Source organism: Cyrtonyx montezumae, unplaced genomic scaffold, assembly GCF_038088225.1.
Source record: "Cyrtonyx montezumae isolate F1298 unplaced genomic scaffold, pur_monq_1.0 scaffold_3, whole genome shotgun sequence".
Lineage (NCBI taxonomy): Eukaryota > Metazoa > Chordata > Aves > Galliformes > Odontophoridae > Cyrtonyx > Cyrtonyx montezumae.
The window spans coordinates 67,615,304-67,639,996 of NW_027072034.1; the positions used below are offsets into that span (position 1 = coordinate 67,615,304).

Consider the following 24,693-nt stretch of genomic DNA (forward strand, 5'->3'; position numbering starts at 1 on the left):
TTTATGTTGGGTAGGCATAACATCATTTAATGCAGGAAGAAACAGGAAATAATTGCTACCATTAGGATACACAGGTAGCAAAAAAGAGAGTAAATGCTGTGATACCTGTCTCTTCTCAACAAGCTTGTATACCACAGCAATTATAGCTCTACAGCAGAGGTTTCTATGTCATCTTCCTGATACGTTTTTCCTAGAATGCCTTCAAGTTCTCTCTATATCTCACCAAGTAGAAAATAGAATGTGTCTGGCAGATATTGCTGTGATTTCTTACTAACTCCTCCATTTTATCTTTGTTTTATAGAGGTACACTAGCAATACAAAATTTTTTGAGATAAAATATCACGTGCAATCTGTGACAGTAATACTTTAAAACTATTTCTGGTACTCTGTAATTGAAACAAGACCATTAACCTCTGGAAATTTTTCAGAAAATATGTTGCAGTGTAATTCTCTCAGAACTGTAAACCTTATTTGCAAAGGTTGTTACTGAATACACCTTCATTTTTTGTTTTCCTTATTTCTTGTTGCTTTGGCAAATGAAGAAGGTTGGAGTATTAAATGAAAAGGGGAGAGGGAGAAAGGAAACAGAACATGTACTGAAGTTATAATGTACTTTTGACCAACATATTTTGAAACATAGCTGGTCAGTACCACCTCTTCGTGTATTCACACATGATATCCAAAACACTTCAAATTATTCACGAGTGATGCAGTCACTTGACAGCCTGTTTAAAGCAACATGACTGAAAGTAGCATCAGCTCTAAAGTTAATTAGCCGCAATGTTTTTAACATCTTGTTTTTCTAAAGCAGACTTTAATACTTCCTGTGCTTGCTTTTTGATTTTCTTTTCATTAATTGATTTGATTACATCCTTTCAAAATTCAGCTATTAACCATTTTGATGTGACATATGACTGCAGTGATTTTCTGATATTGATAATAGTCTGTTCCGCGGTGAAGTGTAATTAATCACCCTATCCAAGCACTCTTTAGCACAGCTTCCAAAGGGATTAGTTTTGTCCACTTTGCTGAATGTATGCTGTGAAATTACCCTGAGGGATTAATGAAGAGACAAGTATTTTCTAAGGTATCAGAAGTATTTCATCAGTGGATTTGTGTCATTGCTAATTTTTTTATCAATCACAGCATTTCAACTGGGTGTAGTAGTTTGATCTGGTTAGAGACATGTATAATGGAAGACCTAATTTTGAATTGGTGTAGCTTGATCTAATATTTGGAAAACACTGCAAATAATCAGAAATATATCATTCAGTGATGAAGGTGTTTATCTTGGAAAGGTAGATATTACTTCCAATATGGGACCTTAATTTTAGATTAAGTTGGCCATAGACTAATCCATTCCTCTCTGAAATTCTAACCCTCATCTTGTTTGAGACTTGTGAGGGTGCAAGTGTCCAGAGCATCCATATACCTTTATATCTGTTAGCCCTACCCATGCCCAGCAATAAATAATGCAATAGTGCTGCAGAGAACCACAGTCATTTCTTTACCTTGATTCAAAATATTTGCCAGTGCTTCAAATAGGAGTGTATAATCCTGTCAATTAGCATCTCAGTAATGCAAGTTTACCTATATCACCCTGAAATGTAATCCTGTTAATAAGGTAGATAAGGAATAGCTGTTTCTTGTCAGAAACCTATGAATGGGGCCACAGTGTATCCTTTGCGTCCACAATGGCAAGACTGAAAACAGCTCTTCTCTGTAATACTGGCGTGTATGCACTTATGTGTGCTTGCTGGTTATTATGTGTGCTTTTGATGGAAATCCTGCAGCTTTATGGGTTTTTTTTTCTTCACTCCTTCAGCTCTAATAGAGCTGCCACTTCTTTGTATTTATCCTGGGAAATGGCATATTTGCCTGGTGACATGATATTACTGCATTACGACATGATGTTATTAACTGGTGCAATGTCATTATGTACCGAAGCAAAAGCGTGCCAAGAAAACAGTTTCATCACATGGCACAGTCTTGCAATGCAAAGTCATATGAAGGGGCCTGTGGTGAATTCAGGATTTTTTCCTCAGGTGACTGGCTTGCCTTGCAAGCTACAGAACAAATTGATGTGAATCAATATTGTAAGTCAAATCCTAAATAAATTGTAACCCTAATATGCTTTATCTTTTTCTTATATAATTTCTGTACTTTCTTATATGATGATGCCAAGTGGCCTCCAATCGTGGACACTGAGCAATTTGAATTGTTGCTTATAAATATAACTAATTGATTTCTCCCTGTCTTATATGTGTGTGCGTGTGTGTGTGTGTGTTTGTTTTGTTTTTCCAACCAAAATACAGTCACATTCCAAAGAGGAGATGGAGGACTAATGAGCAATGGAAGGTATGTTTCTTTGTATAAAGGTCTTTCCATCACATGTATTTCTAAAATTAGGAATTTGAAAATTCTGCAGGTGATGCATTTGAGTGTTGAAAGAATTTTGTTTGTAAGACTGACAATTACAGAAGGAGTTAAGTAGCTTACTTCAAGGTTTAGTGATCTATCTATTGTGCACTTTGGAGGAATCAAACCCAGATGTTTCATATCTCCCAGATGCCCTGGAAGAAATGCGTAGTAAATATCACACAGAATGTGTTCATTTGTTATCAAGATGTTTATTGCATTAATTAGACATTAGCAAATGAAGTCGCTGTTGTTTAAGACTCCTTATTGGCTACCCCTAAATTGCTGTGAGTGAACAATTACACTTAATCGATCACAAAATAAATGATTCATGGATGATAAATAGGCTGTAGATTGACAGGACTGGATTCCACAACTTTGGCGACTCAATTGAAATTGATAAAAGCTGATAACGGACCCATATATTCTCATCTATTTTCCCTTTGCCAATATGGAGATTGTAATTAGGCTCTGGTAATAACTTCCAATCTCCGATTCAATCAATATTTTAGCAAAAAGAGATAAGACCTAATGAGAGCTAGTGGATATGGCAAGAAAGCTGCTGGATCTCCTTACTGCTGTTTCCATAGAAACTTATGTTTCTCTTAGGGATTGTACCAGACAGGGTCCTATCAGAAATAAAGTACAATGATTATAGGTGTTTCTCCAACTTCATGTGCATTAATAATCTAAAAAAGCATCAGAGGTGATATTGTGTTTTTGCTTGGAGCCAGGAGGCATTTACATGACATGATTTATTTTCCTTGTTAAATACAAATACAAATACAAACAATCCACACGCCTTGCTAAATTCCAGGCTGTTTATCCTGGGGTGAGAGAGACACAGTGTTTTATGGCCTGAGTTTATGTTCTCTTTCAACATACTTGCTGTTTAATACTGCTTGCAAAGCTTGAAATTACAGTGATATAAAAACCATGCAGTAGTGGCAGATAGAGATAGCTGTGGACTTTCCATTAATCCTACTCAAACCTCTTTGCCTCTAAACCATACAAGAGTGCTTAAAGAAAGAGTTACCAGCCTGTAGATGACAGACATGCTTTTGGGATGCAGGGGAAAGAAGAAATAGTAGCCCAAAGTCCTGGAAATGGCTGATACGGAGCAATCAGTTTGAGTGATTGTTCCCTTGAGGTGGTAATTTATCATTCAGCCCTGGTTTAGGATCCCGTGATGGTACTGCCTAACCCCCATTTCACACAGACAACAGAGTTCATTTGGATTCTGGCAGAATCACAACTGATGCCTAGTCCCACTTCTACTGACAAAGTTGATTTGTATATATCCTTAATTAACTGCTCAAGGTCTTTATATTATCAAAGACTACACAATTTTAATTTGAAATAAATTAAAGTCTCCTAAACTGTTTCTTACACACAATTATAGGAAAAAAAGTTATACAGCATCTTCAATCACTGTTGTATCCAGAGATATCTCAGTGATATTTTAATTTTGCTTGTACATGTATATGTGTGTATATCTTTTTTTTCTTTTATTCTTCTTCAGTCGACCAGGTTTGTTGAATGCAAGTGACCCCAGTTATCCTTGGCTTGCAGACTCTTGGCCTGCCACAAGTCTGCCAGTTAACAACAGCTCTAGTGGACCCAATGATCTTGCCAATTTCAGTCGTGGAGGTAGGTTTCATTTTATTGCCACTGTGCAGTATAAAGTAGATATCTGTTCATAAATACCTACATCAAGTCTGTGTAACATTTTCATACTGTAATAGTTCTTTCTATATTTGACTAAATGTTTGTTTTACAATTGACTTAAAAGTGTCCATTTTCCTGTGCCACTTTTATAGCTCTGATTTGTAGTTTACCCCACAGTGGTAAGAAAGGGTCTGAGAATCACTTCAAGATTGGGTTCCCTTTAGCGTGGGGATGAGCAGTCTGCTTTGCAGGGCACTGTAGTCAGGGACAGAGGACATCTATAAGAGCAGAGAAGAACTTGGAGAACCCAGGAAGAATGTTCCTCTCACGTTCCTCCAACACTGTTGATGTCACCTTACCTATCCCATTCCTGTTGTAGGACTGCTCTCAGTCTCTGAACCATAATCTCTCTTAAATCTCTCTCTTAACTGTAATCCATGAAGAAAGCCTCACATGTGTTCAGAAATTTGCCGTCACATTGGAGGAAAGAATACATGAAATAAAATATTTAGATTGGGGGGGCAGTGTTTGCCATTTTTAATTTTAAGAGGATGCAATAATTTATGATGAATCTTTAGAGAGATTGTACTCAAATGGAGGTTCAAGATAAATTTTGTGATTTCATAATGTTAATTTGCATCTGTTGTGAATATACTTAAATGAAAAAAAAACCATAAACAAGTATGTAAATATTTTTAAGATATAAAAACAGTACTTTCTATATCAAAAAACATTAAAATACAGAGAAAAATACAGCAAAGTATTAAACTGATAAATGGGAAAAGAATATAATTTTGAATGGTGTCAAAATCTGCCTCTGAAAATAATCTCTCACTTTGTTTATAAATTTCCACACAAAACTTTTTCCCTCTTGTTTGACTACTTTGACTTCAAATTATATTAAAACATTCTGGGTTTACTTTCCATTTAAAAATGCTTTAAAACTCTTGTCTTACAAAAATGTTATAAAGTAAACAAGAGTTCTGACAATGTTTATAAGATAACTGACAGCTTCTTTGTTGTGAATTTCATGAAAATAAAGCTCTTTGGTACTTTTCCATCTTTTCATGAGCTCACATAACACAGAAAAATTACCAGTTTGTTTTTGTGTTTGCTTTTGTAAGACTTAAATTGGAAGCATGTTTTAAGGCTTTTGGCTTCAGGGTGGATGAGGCATAGGTTCTGAATTTGTCCAAGAAGTGCAATGGTTGGAAGTTTAATTATACTCATGATCTTTTCAGTGCAGCTCACACTTTTATTTTGGGTGTTTTGGGACTGCTTAGGCTTATCTCTTTCAGCACTTCAGTTTGGATGCTTTCTGCATTAAAGATAGATCAGAAGTCAGATATCTTTGAATGCAAATTAATGTAGTTCTGACTAGCTTAGACAGAACTTGGGCTTCTTCGGTTAAAAGGTCTGGAGTAGTATTAAAGGTCTGTAAGAATTTTGAAAACAGTCAATCTTTCTGGAGCACAAACTGAGGAAGGCCATTATAATATCGTAGTCAAGAATGAAATCTGCAGTGTACGCTGGATGGGCAGTTGAGAGCAAGTCTTGGGTCTGAAATATACGGTGCTTTTTCTGCTGTGACAATTTGTTGGGAAAATCACACAATGAATTTTACTACTTGATTATGGCATTTTGTAAAATGGCACTTTAATAGCTCATTGAGTCTTCAGTGTATTTGTTTTGCTGAGGACATAAATTAATCAGTGACTGTATTGGAAATTTCCAGAAAGTCTGAAAAATTCATTTTATTAGTAAGACAGACTGAAAATTCATGGCTGTTGGGAAACTATGAAATTTTCCATTCAAATGTGTGTAAAGGTACAGTTCTTCATTAAAGAAACAATGACTAGGTGACACCTATTCAGCAAATAGAAACATGCTCTAAAGGATGGATTTATATCTGTTTACTTGAGTCAGGTTAGTCAGGTGTGCGTTTTGCTAATTTTCACTTCTATCAGTTTGCAGATCCTATATAGACAGGTTGAGCTGGACTTTATTGATTTTGTTGGGCAACAACAAAATTTATTTACTAAATTTCAATCCATGGGATTTCAATCCAAAAGGTCTGTTCAGCCTGGAGAGTAGGAGGCTCAGGGGGATCTTACCAATGTGTATGAATACTTGAAGGGAGAAAGCCTTGCTATTTTCTGTGTTATCCAGTGCTAGGAGCAGACAGTGAATGGAAACATTAACACAAGTGATTCCACCTAAGCATTGGAAAGCATATTTTTACTTTGCACATGACTGAGCACTGACGCAGGTTGCCCAGAGACGTTGTGGAAACTCCATCCTTGGAGATCTTCAAAAACCACCTGGACATGGTCCTGGTAATCTGCTCTGGGTGTCCTGGCTTGTACAGGGGTTGGATCGGATGACTTCTAGAAGTCCCTTCCAAACTCAACTATCCAATGATTCTGTGATTCATTATCCTTTAATTAAATCAGTTATGGAAAGACCAAATCTTTATATCGTGAGGAGTTAGAGTACATACCGGACTACAGTTGACTCTCACATCTCATTCAGGCTTTACACATAGATGTTTTTGTGATTGTATATTGCCCTGGATACCTAGGCACATGTATACAACACATGGTATACATATAAATAGATAATAATAAACTGGTTTTGAAATACGACTTTTAGTATGCATTAATTATAACTTCTCTTGTCAAAGATGTGTCACTGAATTCCTCACTGGGGAAAAAATGGCACCCTGTGATATTCATTAGTGCTTTCTGAATGTTTAAGGAGACCAAACAATGAAAGTGAGTGCAGTGAGGTGGTGGATGGTGCATTTCAGGGGCTGCTGACAGCAATATGAAAGACAAGTCACATTCCACTGTCATACACAGCTGTCACACCATGAAAGGAAGAGGGTCTCAATCAGCCCATCCATGTAAATTGGTTAATAGTGGTTAATATATTCAAAACCAGATATGTAATATACTTTAGGTATTTAAAACACCTGAATGCCTTAGTTATTGTTTGCAAAAAATGTACCAGTAGATGCAACTTTTGTCTTTCTTTCTGTAATCTATTCTTGTTATTGCCATATTAATCAGTAATATTACGTTTTTATTCCGAGACTGCAGATGCTAGACTTCATATTAAAACATTCACATGCATACAGTAGAAAATAATTATCTAATTTAAGTTTTCAACCTGGGGGAAAAAATAAACAACAATGGGAGGAAGCTGTGCTATCATATCTCATTGGTAGAAAAGTCCTGAGACATTTAGAGACCAATTGTGTTCTATCAAGTTGCACAGCACTTGTGTCCGAGACTGGAATGGAGTCTAAACCCCTTCTCTTTTCTATTTGAGGTCTAAAGTTTATAAGGTATAATTAGGTGATACCTAAAATGAGATCTGAACAACCTCACTATAGGAGCATGCGTTATAACAATTACTCTCCAATTTGAATCCATTTCTGCCATCAGGGCATATAAAGCAAATGACATATAAATGATGCAATATTCTAACAAGCAGATTCCAGAATTAATTCATAGAATCATAAAATGACTAAGGTTGGAAGGAACCTTAAAGATCATCTAATTTCAGCCCCCTGTCATGGCAGGGTTGCCAGCCACTAGATCAGGCTACCCATGGTCCCATCCAACCTGACTTTGAAAGTCGCCAAAGTACCCACAGTCACTCTGGGCAGCCTGTACCAGTGCCTCACTACCCTCTGAGTAAAAACCTTCTTCCTAACATCTACCCTAAATCTCCTCTCTTTCAGTTTAAAGCTCTTGTCCTGTCAGTATGTCAGAACATGTAAAAAAATTGATCCCCTTCCTACCTGTAAGCTCTCTTCAAGGACTGGAAGGCCGCAGTGAGGTCCCTGGAGCCTTCTCTTCTCCAAGCTAAACAAGCCCAATTCCCTCCACCTGTCTTCACAGGAGAGGTGCTCCCAACCTCTGATCATCTCTGTGGCCCTTGTCTGGATCTGCCCCAACAGTTCACAGTATCACAGAATCACAGAACTGTAGGAGTTAGAAGGGACATGTAGAGATCATCTAGACCAACCCTCCGCCCACCAAAGCAGGTGCCCTAAACCAGGTTGCACAACAAGGCGTACAGGCAGGTCTTGAATGTCTCCAGATAAGACTCCACCACCTCTCTGGGCAACCTGTTCCAATGCTCCATCACCATCACCATCACATTCCCATGCACATTACTGCAGAACTTCCTATGCATCAGTTTGTGGCCATTTCCCCTCGTCCTGTCACCACACGCTGCTGAGAAGAGTCCAGCCTCGTCCCTTTGCCTCCCTCTCCTTAGGTATTTATAGATGTGGATCTGAGTCTTCTTTTTTCAAGGCTGAAGAGACCCAGGTCTCAGCCTTTCCTCATTCAGGAGGTGTTCCACTCCCTTTATCATCCATATCCTTTGTGTACTGGTGGACCCAGACCTGGACACTACTCCAGCTGGGGCCTCAGAAAAGCAGAATAGAAGGGGAAAATCCTCTCTCTCACCCTTCTGGCCACCCCTCTTTTAATGCAGTCCTGGATACAGTTGGCCTTTCAGGCTGCAAGCGTACACTTCTTCCTCATGTCCAGCTTTTCATCCAGCAGGACTTCCAAATCTTTCTCGGCAGGGCTGCTCTCGAGGACTTGTTCTTCTCCCAGTCTGTATTCACATCTGGAACTCAAGAGCAACACTTTGCGCTTTGCCTCGTTAAACTTCTTTAGATCCTTGTTTACCTACTTTTTGAGCATGTCTGAGTGGCATGTCTCCCTACAATTGTCTCAACTGCACAACTCAGCTTCAGAGTCTAAATACATAGTAAAAGTATCAGTGTTTGAAATATTGACCTCTATAAGAGCCAGAGGGGGATTATCTGCCAAGCTGTGGTTCTTCTTGAGACATCATGCCAGTCATCATTAGTTTCTTTACACTTCAGTAGACTAAACTTCCAACTCAAGTATTCCACCAGCAAATGTCACTACAGTCTTTAGGAAGGAGACAGACTGCCAATGTAACTGATTAAAGGTACAAATTGCAGTATGTGGTAGGATTCAAAGATGTGTGAAAGTCAACAGATATTTAGGTAAACATGTTGTACTGTTTTTAAGGTAAATGTAGTAGAGTATTTGAACAAGTTGTACTCCGTTATCAAGAATGCCTTGCCATTTTAAGAATATGATTACTTAAATCCCTTCAGAATAACAGATTTCCTTTCACATTTCAGGAACAACTTGTTTTTGTCAGGTTTTTCTTTTGTTGAGAAAGAGTAATATGTTAACTAATGTGGAAAAGAAAATTTGATAAGCTGATGCATAAAACTTCAAGAAAGTCAAGGTGATGGCCTTAAAAATTATTTTGAGAGCTTTGGTATCCACTTAAGATTTTTTGCTACATATTTGCTGGGAATGTTTCCTCTGTGATTTGTAAATTTGTTCCTTTTATCATTTCCCTGAAGCCCAGACAGTTTCATTGGTTCTGACATAGAATGAACAATTGAAAACATTCTTCAGTAGAGAAATATTCCAGACTTCACTTTCACAGTCGAAAGTATGGGAAAAAAAGAGATGGTTTCAGGCAGTGAGATGTGAAGGACAAGTGGAAGGCCTGTCACAGATGCTGATAGCTTGGTGATGGTTGTATATCATCTTCCCTTCGTTGGCTCATGGACCTGTCTCAGCTGAAATGCAAACCTGCAAAATGACACATTTATTTTTCATCTTAAACCTTGATACTTAGAAACTTCCTGTGCATCAATGATTTTTTTTATTCCCCTATGCTCACCACAGATGTATTGCCACCGGTGCCAGGGCAAGGAGATAAAACTGCTACTATGCTTTCTGATGGAGCCATTTACAGCAGCATCGACTTCACGACAAAAACTAGTTACAACAGTTCCAGCCAAATAACGCAAGCTACACCATATGCCACCACCCAGATACTGCATTCCAACAGCATCCATGAGTTGGCAGTTGACTTACCTGATCCTCAGTGGAAAAGCTCAATTCAGCAAAAAAATGACCTGATGGGATTTGGTTACTCTCTCCCAGAACAAGGCAAAGGCAACAATGGTAATTACAACTAATTTTCTAAAACTATATGGTGTATCATCTGTGCATGAATTAGAAAAAAAAATAGTATATGAGGTATTGTTCGTATTTACAGTAACTAATGCTTATTTATCGTGCATGCATGCTGAAACTCACACAGTCACAAAATATATTGTTCTGTGCTTTTAGTGCTGTGATAGTCATCAACCCATCTGCCTCCCATTAGGCTAGGACAGGTATACATTAAAACTAAATTAAAGCTCCCGGCCTCGCCACATCTGCTGTTGACTTGCTAACTGCATGTGTTGCATGTGCTTGTGCTGTCAACTAATCACACAATGCCACTGTGACCTTTGCCCTTTAACCCTTAGCCTTGCTTTACATCCCTGACTACCGCGTGGCTGAGGGATTGGCTAATAGATTGCCACACAACCAGTCACAGGATTTCAGCACCACCAGCTCCCACAACAGCTCCGAAAGGAGTGGCAGCCTCTCAGGTTGGTTCCACCACTGTGGGTGGGTGAGGGACGGAGGGGTGTTTGTCAGCAGTTCAACAGGGAGACGGGAAGCTACTCAGAGGCACTTTGCAGATAAGTATGAGAGTGCTTGCCCACTGGGATGCCAACAAAAGGTATCCCATTGCTTCCACTAAAAATAATAATAATAAAAAAACCATAGAGGTGTCTCTTGCAAAACATACTTGGACATAATAGGAGAGTCCTCACAGCCACTGTGCCCAAAACTTGTCAGCACAGTTTCAGACCTTGCCTTGTAGTGTTCTTTTCCTGATAGCACAATTTATACTGCTGTTATATTTCCACACCATTCCTCAGTTTATAGGCATCCCCAAAATGAACGTCTTGAGGAGGTTAATATTTTTGTTGATTTGTTAACAAGTTCCCCACTCCCATAAGCTGTTTCTAAATGTTGTGTTTCAATCAGGCAGCTCAGAAATAAAAGCAGGCCCTGAGACATGACTGAGGTTGCAAAAAATGCACCAAGTCTGCAAACAAAGAGAATGCAAGTTTTCTGTGTGTTCTGCATGTTATACTGGAAACATGACACATTTTTATTGGATGAAAATGATTGTAGTACATGTAATTGTATATTTATTTAAATACACCTTTTTCTTGATTTATTTGATTTTGCTTTTGTTTTGTACAATGGCTGCTCCAAAAGTAATGTCTCCTATTTTATTATGTTGGCTGACAATGTCAGAGGTGGATGTTGGTGATACAGCAGTAGAGATTAAACCTTCCCATCAATATTCAGTTACATTTTGTTGCTGTGTGGCAACAAAATGGATGGCAAACAGATGGCAGCAGAGGGGCAGTCTGATAAAATGGCATCTGACATGGAAGTGTGTATGAAGCAAAGGTGTGTCACTGAATTCCTTGCTGTGGAAAATATGGCACCCTTTGTCATTCATCAGTACTTTCTGAATGTTTAAGGAGACCAAACAATGAACGTGGGCGCAGTGAGGTGGTGGATGGTGCATTTCAGGAGTTGCTGACAGCAACGTGAATGACAAGTCACATTCCACAGTCATGCACAACACTCACGCAATGAAAGGAAGAAGGTCTCAATCAGCCCATCCCTGTAAATTGGTTAGTGGTGGTGAATACATTCAAAACCAGTGTTTTGTAGCTAAGGTTTTTTTTTCTAGCAAGTAGTGTTACTGTACTCTTTGTATCTGTTGTAGTTTCCATGGAAATAAATTAGAGGAATTACAACCTATGTGTAATTATGTCACTTTTTTCAAGATGAAAACAAAAAAGCCAGAAATTAAAGCCTGCTATTATACTTAACCAAAATATGAGTAAGCTGATGATTTCAAATTCTTACTGTACCCAAAACCTTTTGAATTTCCACTATAAGATGGAGCAATCATCAATGCTAGAAGTAGTTTCTTTATGTCAACTTAAATGATTATTTCAAATTGTATGTTTAGATCAGAAGCCTATAACCAGTGGCCCATAATTCAGATAGGCAAAGTTATTTGCAAGTTTTATGTCCTTATGGGAAATTTTAGCTTACTTGAAAGAGGAAAATAGACTTAGAACACTGATGGAAAGGTATGTGAGAGCTGAGTTCATTTGACCCTACAAGGAAGTTTCTTGATCTTTGATGTAACATTGGCAGGAGGCTTGTTGGCACCTGTGGCTGCATGAAAATGCAGGAATTGATATGCTGAGGTGGGTATGTGCCAGTTATCAGAGGTCAGTATCACACTTTTGATGTGTTGACAGCTACAACTGCTGGAGACCTTTCTGAGAAAATACAGTCAACAGTTTTCATTAAAAAATGCCAGCTGATGAAAAAGTTGGACTTCAAGGAAATATTTCAAGTGAAATGTGTTCTGTGTAGTGTTTCACAATTTAAAGTAGAAACATGGAGACTTCAGGTAACCTGTCTTTCTGTGGACAGATCATACATTTGATGATCAAAATTGCTCACAACTGGATGTCCTGTGGCTCAGATGAGTGTCACAGTATTGGAACGCAGAGTCAGCATTTTGCTCTCCCTTCCCCACTGATTATGTATGTAATGCAGGCTTTGTTTTTAATGCATCAGAAATTGAGAAAGACCTTCTACTAATCTGAGAATTATAGCATTACTATAGTCAGAGATCATCTTTGATTACTTTGTCCTCATTAGGGTGAGCAGGGAACTTATTCTTTCAATTCCTCAGTTAATATTTTAAGTACTAAAGATTATTCTAAGTCTCTTTCTATCTTCAGTGAGTATCATGAGAAATTTCATCCCACCATGGAATGGAATGGAAAACAGCTCAACACTCAACTTCTTTGTTAGGCTGTACTTTTACAGCACAGCTCCCACCTTATGTTGTTGCTGTGATCATTTGGCTAAGTCGCAAGTTATTCTTCCAGAACCCATATCATCTAGAGATGTAAACAATATAAGTTAATTTCAATGTGAGAAGACACTAAAATAACAAGCATCATTGCTATGGGGAAACAAGGCTTCTATATTTCAAACACACATCAAGCATTGTAACAATTATTAAGTGCCTGGTCCGCTAGTCTGACAGTGGAGTAATTCTCTCCATGGGGATGGGAGAAGGGAATCTCCTGCTCAACTGTACAGAGTAGGCTTCTTTCCCTACCAGTAATGACCTTGAACATTTTTTTGTTTATTTCGTCTGTTCCTCAGTTCTTCTTCACTCCCTCTAATAGTTCTGTTGTATTTAAACTTTTTCTACAAAGCCCCTCAAATCCGGTTGGATCCATTATAACACCTCACACATCCAACTTTCTTTTTACCAGTCCCCTAAGATTACCAAGATCCTACACTTTGAAAATCTTCCTCTCCATGTCAACTAATCTCTAAACTGAAGATCTCCTCTTCATCTCTCTTCTTTAGATACTCTTAGTTTAAATGCTCCAGCAACACACATAAATGCACATACACGTCTGTCTGTGTTTTCCTCCCAGAAAAGTACTCCTGCCTTAGCTAGTTTGCTCCCAATCCTGCTGACTTTTCTAAACTTAACCTATCCACCAAACACTTAAATTCACATCCTTCTTTTATATCTTCTTCAGCCTCAGATTTCTCTCATAACTGCTTTGAAAGCTTCATTTGCTCTCCAGAACTTTCATACATTTGTTTCTCCATTGCCACCATCATTGGAGTTTCTTTTCTGTTATCAAAATGGTTTTTTTTTTCCCTTTTCAAGAAAGCCTTCCTCTCCACCAGACTACAAAAGGAGAGAAGGGTCTGTTTTGCAGCCTGATAGTTAGAATATCAGCTCAGTTCCCTCATAGTGAACGATAAGATCTTGGCTTGACGTACTGTGAATACTTCAAGTGAGAGCACTAGTCTGAAATTCAGTAGGGAAAAAGAAGTCTAATATGAAGTGAGCCCATTAAGCAATTGAGCAATTAAGCCTATTGACTATTTATTTTAGGTAGTGTCCTTAACGTCTGTGTTTTCCACAGAAAGAGATTATGCAAAACAGTGTTACGAGCACACTGGATTCTGACATTTCAAAGAATTTGTAGTGGTCTATTATATTTTTATCCACCAGTGAATGCAAAAAAATCATAAAGCACACATGAATAAATCAGAAAATGCATTCCTGAGGCAGCAAGATATGTCTTTCCTTGGTTGTGCACTACTGTCATGCAAGTATATGGAGTTCACATTAAAAAAGAAGCCATTTAAACAATTATTTCTCTTATTATTTTCTATTTTTCTATTATTATTTTTAACCTTGTAAAAACATGAGGATGTTGATGCTGATTCTGCTAAGATATAAATGTATCTTCTGTTTTGGGGCATGCCATCTGGAATCAGAATTCTATAGAAGAAATGGAAAATTTTCACATTATGTCTAAAATAAAATACTTTCCTTTTTGGATTCGCAGGTGGCAAAGGAGGGAAAAAGAAGAAAAGCAAAAATACTGCCAAGCCTCAGAAAAATAATGGTTCAAACTGGGCCAGCGTTCCTCTCCCACCCCCTCCTGTTCAGCCACTTCCAGGCACAGAGCTGGAACACTACGGGGTGGATCAACAAGAAGCAGGGTAATTTTTTTCTTTTTCTGTTGAAGAAAAGTCTGTGGTTTGCAGAGATGAGGCTTCTGGGTTTTTTTTCATAGTGGTATTTTATTTTGCTTTTTTTTTTTTCCCCCAAATGACACGTTATTCTATTTTGTTTAAAGGCAGTGCCTTATCCTGTAGATTTATTGAAGGCTATGGAGAAGAACTGTGTGACTAGGTTCTCATGATAGTTACTGAAGATGGAAATAAAAGTGACCTTGCTTCATCATCATGTAGGGTTTCTCTGCTTACTCATGCTGAGAATTATCTCACCTCACAGTTAGCCTAATTAATTTTGTTCGGGCTGCTTGTAGATTATGGGACTCAGTGAGTAAGGATGACATAATACGGCTGCTGTATTTTTTCACCGGTTTGATGTTGCCTGTTTTCTGTTGTCTGATGCAACAGAAAAAAAATACACTTTAAATTGAATCAATTTTAGAAGATCAACCAGTTGGTAACAAACTTCTCATTGGCTTTTAGAAAAAATTTCACAGTTGAGGAAGGTATTTTGTAGGTATTTTTTTAATTTAAACAATGGTTGAGGCTCTGGAACCTTTCACTTATCTTTGAATACGTAAAACTAATCCTCAAGGACAAAAAATCACAATAAAAAACACTAAATAAGAGGAAAATGACATTTTCTACACAGAGTTACAATTATGGAATGTTTTTATGAAGTGAAATTATATTAAATACCAGATTATAAAACTCTGGAAGAAAATCAGAACATGTAGAAAAATAGCTTAGTGTGATGAACTCTGTTGGTGCCTGTGAGAATCACTGCAGTTCTCTCTGGAACAAATCTACCTGCTTAAATACATGGAATATAATCAATATTTCCTAATGATGAAGCATATATCTATAAAATGGTTGTAATCATTTTACTGAATAAAAATGTTTAAAGTGCCATCTCTTTCGTAAATACTTCTGTGATAAAAATCAGAAGATTTAAATGTTAATTTTTGATTTCTAAAATGAGCTGTAATTAACTGTATGTCAGTGGAGTTCCTTTTAAAACAAAGGCTATATTAGAGTTAAAATTCCAAAATAAATGTCAAGGAAAATGAGCAAACTTACTCATTGTAAATATTTTTTGAAATATCAAGATAAAAAGTGCATATAAACATTTTTTTCTGTATTCTGTTATAAAAATAAAATAAAACAAATTCAAGGTGGTTTAGCTATATTATTTAATTATTAGTAATTATCAGTTTATGTCCTTAAAACACGCTGAGCCATTTCATTAAAATTATTAAGCTATAGAAGGTGAACAACTTAGATCTTCTTCAAGGACAATGAAATAGCATAAAAGGTAAATGGAAATAACCATCCAAGGAAATCCCTTGTGACACAGAGCTTCACTTCTCAGTTGCATAAAATATTTGTTATCTAGCCAGAAGGAATTATATTGGTCAACGAGACAACACTTGGTATTTAAGGATAAGGTAATCACCAGTCTTACAGGTTCCTATCAATTCAGTTTTTCCACTGTCTGTCTTTTAAATTATTCTTTTATGTGCTTCTTTTTTCCCTTTAATGGTATTTCATTAAGAGTGATTATCATAAGATCTTTTAATGCGCATTTTACCAATCAAAGACAAATACAGAATCGAAGATTAGACATACAGCATCAGTCTTGAGCTGCAGTAATTTGAGAAAAGCTTCACTGAACCCACAATGCTTGTACTTCCTGACCTACCCAATATTAATGGCCATTCTGTATGCAGGAGGTTGATCTCGTTTCTGTGGTTTTCGACACACTAAAATGGAAATGATCATAGTCTACATTCCTTATGTTTCCATTGTCTTTCCATTAATATTGTAAAAAATGCTTTTCTTTTTAATTTTTAAACTATTTTTTCTTTTTCTTGATATATGTACGACAAGTTCACTGTTTTAACTTCAGAATTAATTATATGCAAACATATATATATTGTGAATTACATTTGAAAAATGAACTTCTAGTCAGAAAAATGGAAAACTTTCATGAAGTCCTCACAGTGTGATATGAAAAGTGAACATTTACAGCAAAAAAACTAGGAAGCTGGAATGTAAGCAGATACTCATTCTTCTGTGCATCTCTTCCTATGACTCTTGAGTTCAAGCGTGAATTCTATGGGCATGAGTATCCCAAATAAACTAAACAATTTTGACACCTTATTGTATTAGAAATCAACACTAGCATCTTTCTGGTAAATAAATTGCAAGAAACAATTCACAGTAGCAGTGTCAGAAAAGCAGTCACTTCACTTAAACAGAAAAGGAAGGAAAAACTAAAGCTCTTGAATCTCTCTACTGCCTTCTCCCCAGAAGAATCAAGGTCTACATTCACCGCCATTTTTCCATAAACTGCAACAAACATAACAAAAGATGAACACGCAAATCCAAACAGCCACTGTATGAAATATGGTAGATTTTGGGATGTACTGAATTCCAGTTTAACCTGTGAAGAAAGTTCGTTTATTAGTGCTGTTTCCCTAGCAAACTCATTCCTGAGAAATTTTCCCCTTCTTGCTCTTCTTCAAAGTCTCTGCTTGTTTCTTACTCTTCTGCTTGCATGTACTGCACACTCTTTGAAATTCATTTTTTGCCAATCAAGCATTCTTTTCCCACATTTTTTAGTGAGAATGCTTTTGCTTGGTTTTATCTTATAAACTTGACAGTAAGGAAATGCTTATTTCTTATTCATCATCATCTCTTTGTATTTTTAACCAGTAAAATGCGTGATCTTAAGCCAACCACATTAATCATGTCTTCTTTTTTTATATTTCCTACTGTTGATTGCAACTTGAAATGGAGTATTAGCTGGTGGATGTTAATATATGTGATAGCAAAATTACTATCTTTAGAAACTTGTCTATTGAGAACAAATATAGATGATATTTTATATAGAAAATACTTTATTTTAAGACCTAGAGAAGGAAGTTGTCTTTCCTGCATCAATTTGTGTACTGAAAAAGAATTCCTATAGAATGTTCCCTTTATCTATCACTTGTATTTTTTTATTTTGAGAAGAAACCCTGTCAACAAAATGAACCAGACTAAGTTAAAAATATTAATATAGAATAAAAGTGCTAAGATTCAAACAAAAAATGTTAGAAAGATATTCATTTTTGTCAACTGGATTTAAAATTAATAATCATGAAATTACAACCAGAGGTTCCCAGTGAAATTAAGGGGATTAGATTTAACAAGAAGTACTTGAAAATGTTGAATGCAGTTTTTTTCTGAGTTGTAATTACCCTTGGATCCAAAACAAACCCATGGATATGACCAGTATTCACTATGTGATTTCCCTAAGTTTAAACAACTGTATAATTTATATGAGATGTAGTTACAATGTCATCTTTTAGGTTTGCTTTCTTTTTCTTGCAGATTTGTTTTTGGTAAACTGCATGTTAGAACAGTGACTTTTCTGACATTTTACATTATAAAGGTACCTGAAATTTTGAATCTTAGTGTCCTGAGCTTTAGGCTTAGGCTTCTCTCTGTTTCAGAGAAAACCTAGTTGAAGATACAGTACCTGTGCAGAATCTCTTTTTTTTTTAGAAATAGACTGTCAAGCTGAACATTTGGGGATTTGAAACAAGCAGGGTCAAAGGGCGAGTACCTGCAAAGCTCATTTATGCATTACTGAAAAGTCACTAAGGAGTCTCTTTCAGCCCCATCCTTTAAAGAAAGAAGCTATTACACTTAAGAATGAGGTTGAGAGAGTGTAACAGAGCTGTTGCACTGCAGATTTTTAACAGCATGAGTTAGGATGGTCTCTACACCCTCAGGTGGCGTTGTCATGAGTGCCTATTGCAAGGAAAGACGAATTAAAGCTATTAATACACTATCTCCTAAGGATCTGAATGTACATTATATAACATTTTCTTAAAAGTCTCTGCTGTGATAATGGATAATCAATCATTCAGTAGCTCCTAAGACCTAGTGTTAAGACACAGCATTCATTTGTCCCTCTGTAAACATACATATTTCTGTATATCTGCACATGGTTACATCTAAATATATATTCAGAATGATACTAGCTTTAATTATAAGATAAATCTTTCACAGAATTTCAGCTGTTTAAGTCAGATTTTTAGCTGTTCGGAATCTGTAATTTTAAATACGGCCCACAGACTTCTTAATAATGGAAAAGGCATTCTGTTGATATAGAAATCTTTGTTTAAAGTAAATCTTTTGTTCATAATATGAGTTATGAAACTTCCCTGTCTCAGTGTTTGCAGTCTTCTAGAAACCCAGCTCCTCACATGAGAAAACTGTCAGTCATTCATGTTTCTCAGGTAAATTGATAATTCCTTCCAAATAAGGATCCTTAAAGGAGCATTTTTAATTACTTCAAGAAATTGACTAACTCAATGCATTGTTTGCAGTATTGAAACCAGAAGGTGTACCTTGTTGAAGATCTTGAAGGTGGAGGGTGACTTAGATGATGCTTGGGAATGGCCTTCAGGGTATGAGATGATTTGACAGTGAAGGAGCTGTAAGAGCTTTTGGTTGCGTACTTGTTTTTTTCATAAGAGCTGAATATGCTGAGGTATTTGGGAATACACACTGAGAGTTAAGAAGACACCCAATGAAACACAGACTGAGTTAATGTGCCGAGGATGAGGACAGACAGTGTTGAGATTTGAGTTCTATTAGCAGAACCGTGCTTATCAGAAGTTATGTTTGGATTAGGGCACTGCTTTGGGGAAGTAGTGCTCAGGATATGGGAACAGGCAGTAGTGCCTACACGTTTTGGTTAATGATGGTGTCTCTAAGGGCAGGGTCCTGGTACTGTAATACAGCCCTGGACTGACCATGATGAAGCCAGAGACAGGAAAGGATTGAATCACTGGCAAAGCTTATGTAAGAACATAAAACATCTGTTTCTAATCCTAATTGCATATAGCTTCATCTCTTACACCCTGGATGAAGGATCAAAAATAGAACCAGAAAAATGTAATACCTATTAGAAAATTTCTTATATATTTATATGAGGAGAGATTAATTTGGTGTTGAAGAATATTGGTGGTTGTTAACCTTTTAATGTACTTTGGAGAGCTGTGCAGGAAGTGTTCAGAAATTTAGCACTGTCTAGGTAAGTCCCAGTAAAGGTTGGTTAGGAGGTAGGGTGCTGGCAGAGCTGTCAACTTGTATACTAAGTGTATCTTATTGTTGGCACTGCTGCATAGCATATGCCTAGGGCTAACGCTGCATAAATGTATTACATATCATGGTTGATACGTGCATAGTCTGTAGAAAGACCAAAAATTGTGTGGAAAGTGTTGTTTTTTTATTGAAGCTACAAACCAAAATCAAACAGTAAATTTGCAGACAAATAAAGGGGGAGGTGTGTGTAAGGAAGCACATAAGTACAGATCATTGTGATCTTACAGTATTTGAAAGAAGCTTACAAGCAGGAGGGAGACTGATTATGCAGGTAGATAGTGATAGTAAAAGAGGGGGATGGATTGAAACTGGAAGAGAAGTTTAGGTTAGTTATTAAGAAGAAATTCTTCACTCAGAGAGTGGTGAGGCATGGCACAGGCTGCCCAGAGAAGCTTTGGATGCCCTATCCAAAGGCCAGGCTGGATGGATTCCTGGGCAGCTTGATTTGGTGGGTGACTACCCTGCCCACAGCAGGGGTTTGGAAGTAGATGGTCTTTGAGGGCTCTTCCAACCCAAGGCATTCTGTGATTCTGTGATGCAGCTACATGAAGCTCCCTCTGTCTTTTAAGAATGCTTCTATTTTCACATCTAGGTCAATCTTCAATACATTCTCCTAGTTTAATGATTGAGGAAGTGAGTTAGTTCATTTTTGTTGCTGATTGTGGAGGAATGTTATCACCATCAACAAATGTGATTATGGATCTTTAATTATTTTTATTGTGCACCTTACGCAACTTGCTTAGCAGCTGTGGGAAAAATTAAACAGGATCACTGAGGAGAATTAAAGCAAGTATAACCCTATTTCCAATAAAAGTTATATCTTAGACTTCATGTGAGGAATCAAACTGTATAAAGAACCCTGTAAACCCACTGCTGCATTTCAGAGCTGAGATTTGACATATAATAAGTTTACTTGGTTTTTATTTTAGGTATGACAGTGACGGTTGGTGTCCACCCTTGCCTGTTCAGACCTACCTCCATCAGGGCATGGAGGATGAGCTTGAAGAAGACGATGATCGTGTTCCCACACCTCCTGTGCGAGGAGTAGCTTCATCGCCTGCAATCTCCTTTGGGCAACAGTCAACTGCAACCCTCACACCTTCTCCGCGAGAGGAGATGCAGCCAATGCTTCAAGCCCACCTCGATGAATTAACCAGGGCCTACCAGTTTGATATAGCAAAGCAGACATGGTAAATGTTTGAAGGGGGCACTTGGGAAATTAAAACATGATAGTAATCTATTCCTGAGTGACATAAATATCAATTCTGTTTAGCAACATTTTGCTGATATTTCTGAAACTAAAATGGAAGAGGAAATAACAAAACTGTATCTGTAGTGCAAAGGCTTTAAACAGTAGAATATGTTTTTTTAATCATAATACTGGACTAAAAAGACATAAAAATAATATTCCTCTCCAGTTTTGCATATATTGAATAGTTATCACCCACCTACTGACAACTTGAATTTCGTTCACAATGTTCACAAGCTAGCAAAAGAAATTATTTTTATAGGATTTTTAATAATAATGAATGACTACAGTTCTGATTAAAAATAATGCTAATTTCTTGAAGCAGTTTAGCAGCTTTTACTCATATATTTGTATATCTGGCTGTATTTTGAAACATCGGGAAAAATTCTGATTTGTAGGGAAAACCCAGAAAAGACTTGAAGGAAGTTGTTAGAATTTACAGAGCGTATCTTGCATTTAGGAGTGCTTTATGCCTATTTAAGAGAAGAGCAAGCAAATACCACAGTAACATTTCCCCTGTAAAACAAACAGAAGCAATCTCTTTGGGGACTGAAAGGGGAGCTTGTCATCTGCACTAGAAGGGGATGCTGTGAAGGTCAGTTGCTTTCTGGATGTTCCCTAAGTGGCAGCTGTCCTTTAGAAACTTTTATATCCAGACAAAGCTTGAGACTCTCAGAGGACAGAAGTGAAGCTAGTTACCGAGTGGCATGCTGCCAGAGGGGAAGCAGCTTTCCATATCAGTAAATAAAGCCACAAAGTTATTCAGCTTGAGCTGCCATAAATAGACCAGGCAGGTATGCAGGCCATGCCAAATCAAAGCCAGCTGTTTTCCCTGGACTCTGTCAAAGCCTGAAGGTTTCTCTGCAATCTACTCTCCACCAGCAGGGCACTTTGGTCCCACCACAGTGCCATACTGCCAAGCATAGAGCCTGGCCTGTTGTGGGACAGACCCAAATCCCAGGCAGCAGCTAATGTGGGCCCGCTGAAGGTGGCTGGCTTCCCAGATACAGGTCCTGTCTGTACAAGCAACGCTGCTGCATTTTGCAGCTGTTATGCTTTCTACACCCTGCAAAGTGCAGACAGCAGCCTGGTAGCGGGTAATGAGGCAGGGCACGGTGGCAAGGCCTCTAGCAGCTGACAGGGAAGGTCATCAGCAAAAACGAAAATTGATCAGAAACTTTCATAGCAGGAGTAGTAATATACAGATTTTGTACTTTGTAATATACTTAGGAATACGGAGATTTTAACATCACTCTCCTGTAAGGACACAGTAATTGCACATGAAACTCTGAAAAAAATAGTCAAAAACCTGTTATTACAGAAGGTTTAGGGGTAAATATTGAGAGCTGCAAATACAAGTGGTTTGAGATTGTTTGGCTGGAGATGCACCATGCTGCCAAGGGGTCTAGCAAAGGCTGTTCAAAGTCAGTGGAAAATTCTCCACTGTCTGAAGTGGGAAGGAAGATTTCTTTTTTTTCCTTTTCACAAGTTTAACCTGTCCAGTACAGAAAGAAAAAGCAACAAGATGAGACCTATCAGGTTACTGTATAAGTAACTGAAGAGATATTTAGAGATCAGCCAATTGGGAATTTAAAAGCACATTATGAGATTACTAGATTACAAGTATGTAATCATTATGGCCTTCATCCAGCAAATCACTGAAGTATATGCTTAACTACAAGTACATGAGAAATTGACTTCAGTTGTTCTATCACATGCTTAACATTAAGCATATACTTAAGTATTTTGCTTGATGGGGAGCTAATCATGCTGTTTATTGAGGGTTAGTTAGATCACAGTGCCCTTCAGCGCAGTGTTTTGAATACTGCATAGCCAAGACCCTGGTGTCCAGACAGAAAAATATTCAAGAGCTGTTAATCAGAAGGAAGTTGTGTATTAGAGAGACAGCCTTTGCTCTGCAAATAAGCTTCAGACTAAGCAACAATTTAAAGCCTACACACGAAGGCAGAAAGAAGATTCCAGAGGTTCATAACATTTACTATGACATTCTCGGATCCAATAGATTAACATTATGAAAAAAAAAAGTGTCTGTTTGAATAAGGAGAATTACTATACTTACGAAATGTAGGCAAAAAAGCACCAGGAGCTCAGTGAAAATGTATGAGAGCTACGTAGCCAAATAGGTGACATTTGCAATTTTCTCCTTTATGCTGGTGTTCTAGAAAAAGACCAACAGAGTCCTGTATCCTGTATATTCTTTCAACTGGCATCAGGTCACAGCACCTCATGAACATCCAAGGGCTCTCACATGGCTGAGCTAGCAAATTCAAGCCCCGTACTCACACTTATGCCAAAGCCAGTAGTGTCTGGGTCCCCTGGCACAGCTTGCTGTGTACCTGTAGTGCTGTAGAAAATGCTGCAGTGAAAGCTGGCAGTTGTTTTCCTCTGAGAGGACCATATAAGTGAAACTCCAAACCCAGTGCTTGGCTTTGGTCGTGTAATTATTCTGTGGATGTTTGGGTTTTTTTTAATCTTTGTTTTACCTTTTTTTTTAACAGCATGCAGTAACCTCACGCATGCATTCCCTAATACTGTTGCAATTAAGTCAATTAAACCATGTGAAATAAAGTAAAAGTCCTTCTTGATAATGGATTCATTGGACTTGAAAATTTCTTCTGTCCTACAGGCCATTTACTTCTCTTCAGGGTGAGTTTTACAACAGAACATTGAGTCTGTTCAGGCAAAGGTGTGAAATTTAATTTTGGCTTAAATGCCTGATTTGCAAGGTGGAATGTAGGCTTAGGCATTTATATGCTAGATGGGGATTTAGAATTGTGCTTTTCTGTCCTACATACTTCCACGTACATCAGTTCCTCAGCTGTTAAAAGGACAGTCTCAAACTTCCCTGTGTTATAGGAGAGGTAGTTTAATATTGAAAAGTGTTTAGATACTCTGTTGAGTAACTGAATTGATTTTTCTTGAGTTTGAACTAACAAGCACGTTTTGTAAATCTGCTTCAGGGCTTATTGAGAGGCTTATCTTCTACTAATCACAAGTTACAAACTATCATCCATTCTGATGCCCTTTTCCTGTTTGTTTGTGTAGGCACATCCAAAGCAATACACAACCTCCTCAGGCTCCAGTTCCACCCCTAGGATACGTATCTGGAAACCTTATTTCAGACTTGGAAACAGATGTTCCAGATGATGATGAGGATGATATTGAAGAAGAAACTCTAGAAATCAATAGGCCACTGAGAGGTCTAGAGCATACTCCAGGCTCCAGTATGGACAATCTAGACAGCTCTGTGACAGGTAACCTAACATTAACACCAGCTTGTTCCTCACAGTAAAATACATGACCAAACAAACATTTTTAAAGTGAAAATTTATTCCACTCTATTTCTGTAACATTTAAAATGTGTTAATATTGAACGCTAAGTTAAAGAAGGATTTGAAAATACATTGCTTTGCTGCAAAATGATAAGAAAATTCATGAATTTTAAAAAGCTTTAAAGACTCAAAAGAAAACTCAATTATATTCTAGCTTTCATGAAAAGTTCACTCTACTGGAGAAGCAAGCCAGTAACATAAAAAGGAGGGGGAAGACCTCAGCTTTGGAATATATATTTCATATATCACGAGCAGCATA

General features: G+C 37.5%; 1 protein-coding gene across 1 annotated transcript in view; it reads left to right on the forward strand.

Annotated features, from left to right (window-relative positions):
* The window catches only part of ROBO2 (roundabout guidance receptor 2), a 407,749-nt gene extending 383,414 nt beyond the window's left edge, over window positions 1–24,335 (forward strand). Inside the window, exons 18-23 of the mRNA XM_065741855.1 lie at window positions 2,316–2,358; window positions 3,941–4,068; window positions 9,849–10,130; window positions 14,498–14,654; window positions 20,762–21,003; window positions 24,173–24,335. Of these exons, the coding sequence (XP_065597927.1) occupies window positions 2,316–2,358; window positions 3,941–4,068; window positions 9,849–10,130; window positions 14,498–14,654; window positions 20,762–21,003; window positions 24,173–24,249 (929 nt within the window). The 3' untranslated portion in view covers window positions 24,250–24,335. The remainder of the gene's footprint in view (window positions 1–2,315; window positions 2,359–3,940; window positions 4,069–9,848; window positions 10,131–14,497; window positions 14,655–20,761; window positions 21,004–24,172) is intronic.
* Window positions 24,336–24,693: the final 358 nt, after the last annotated feature.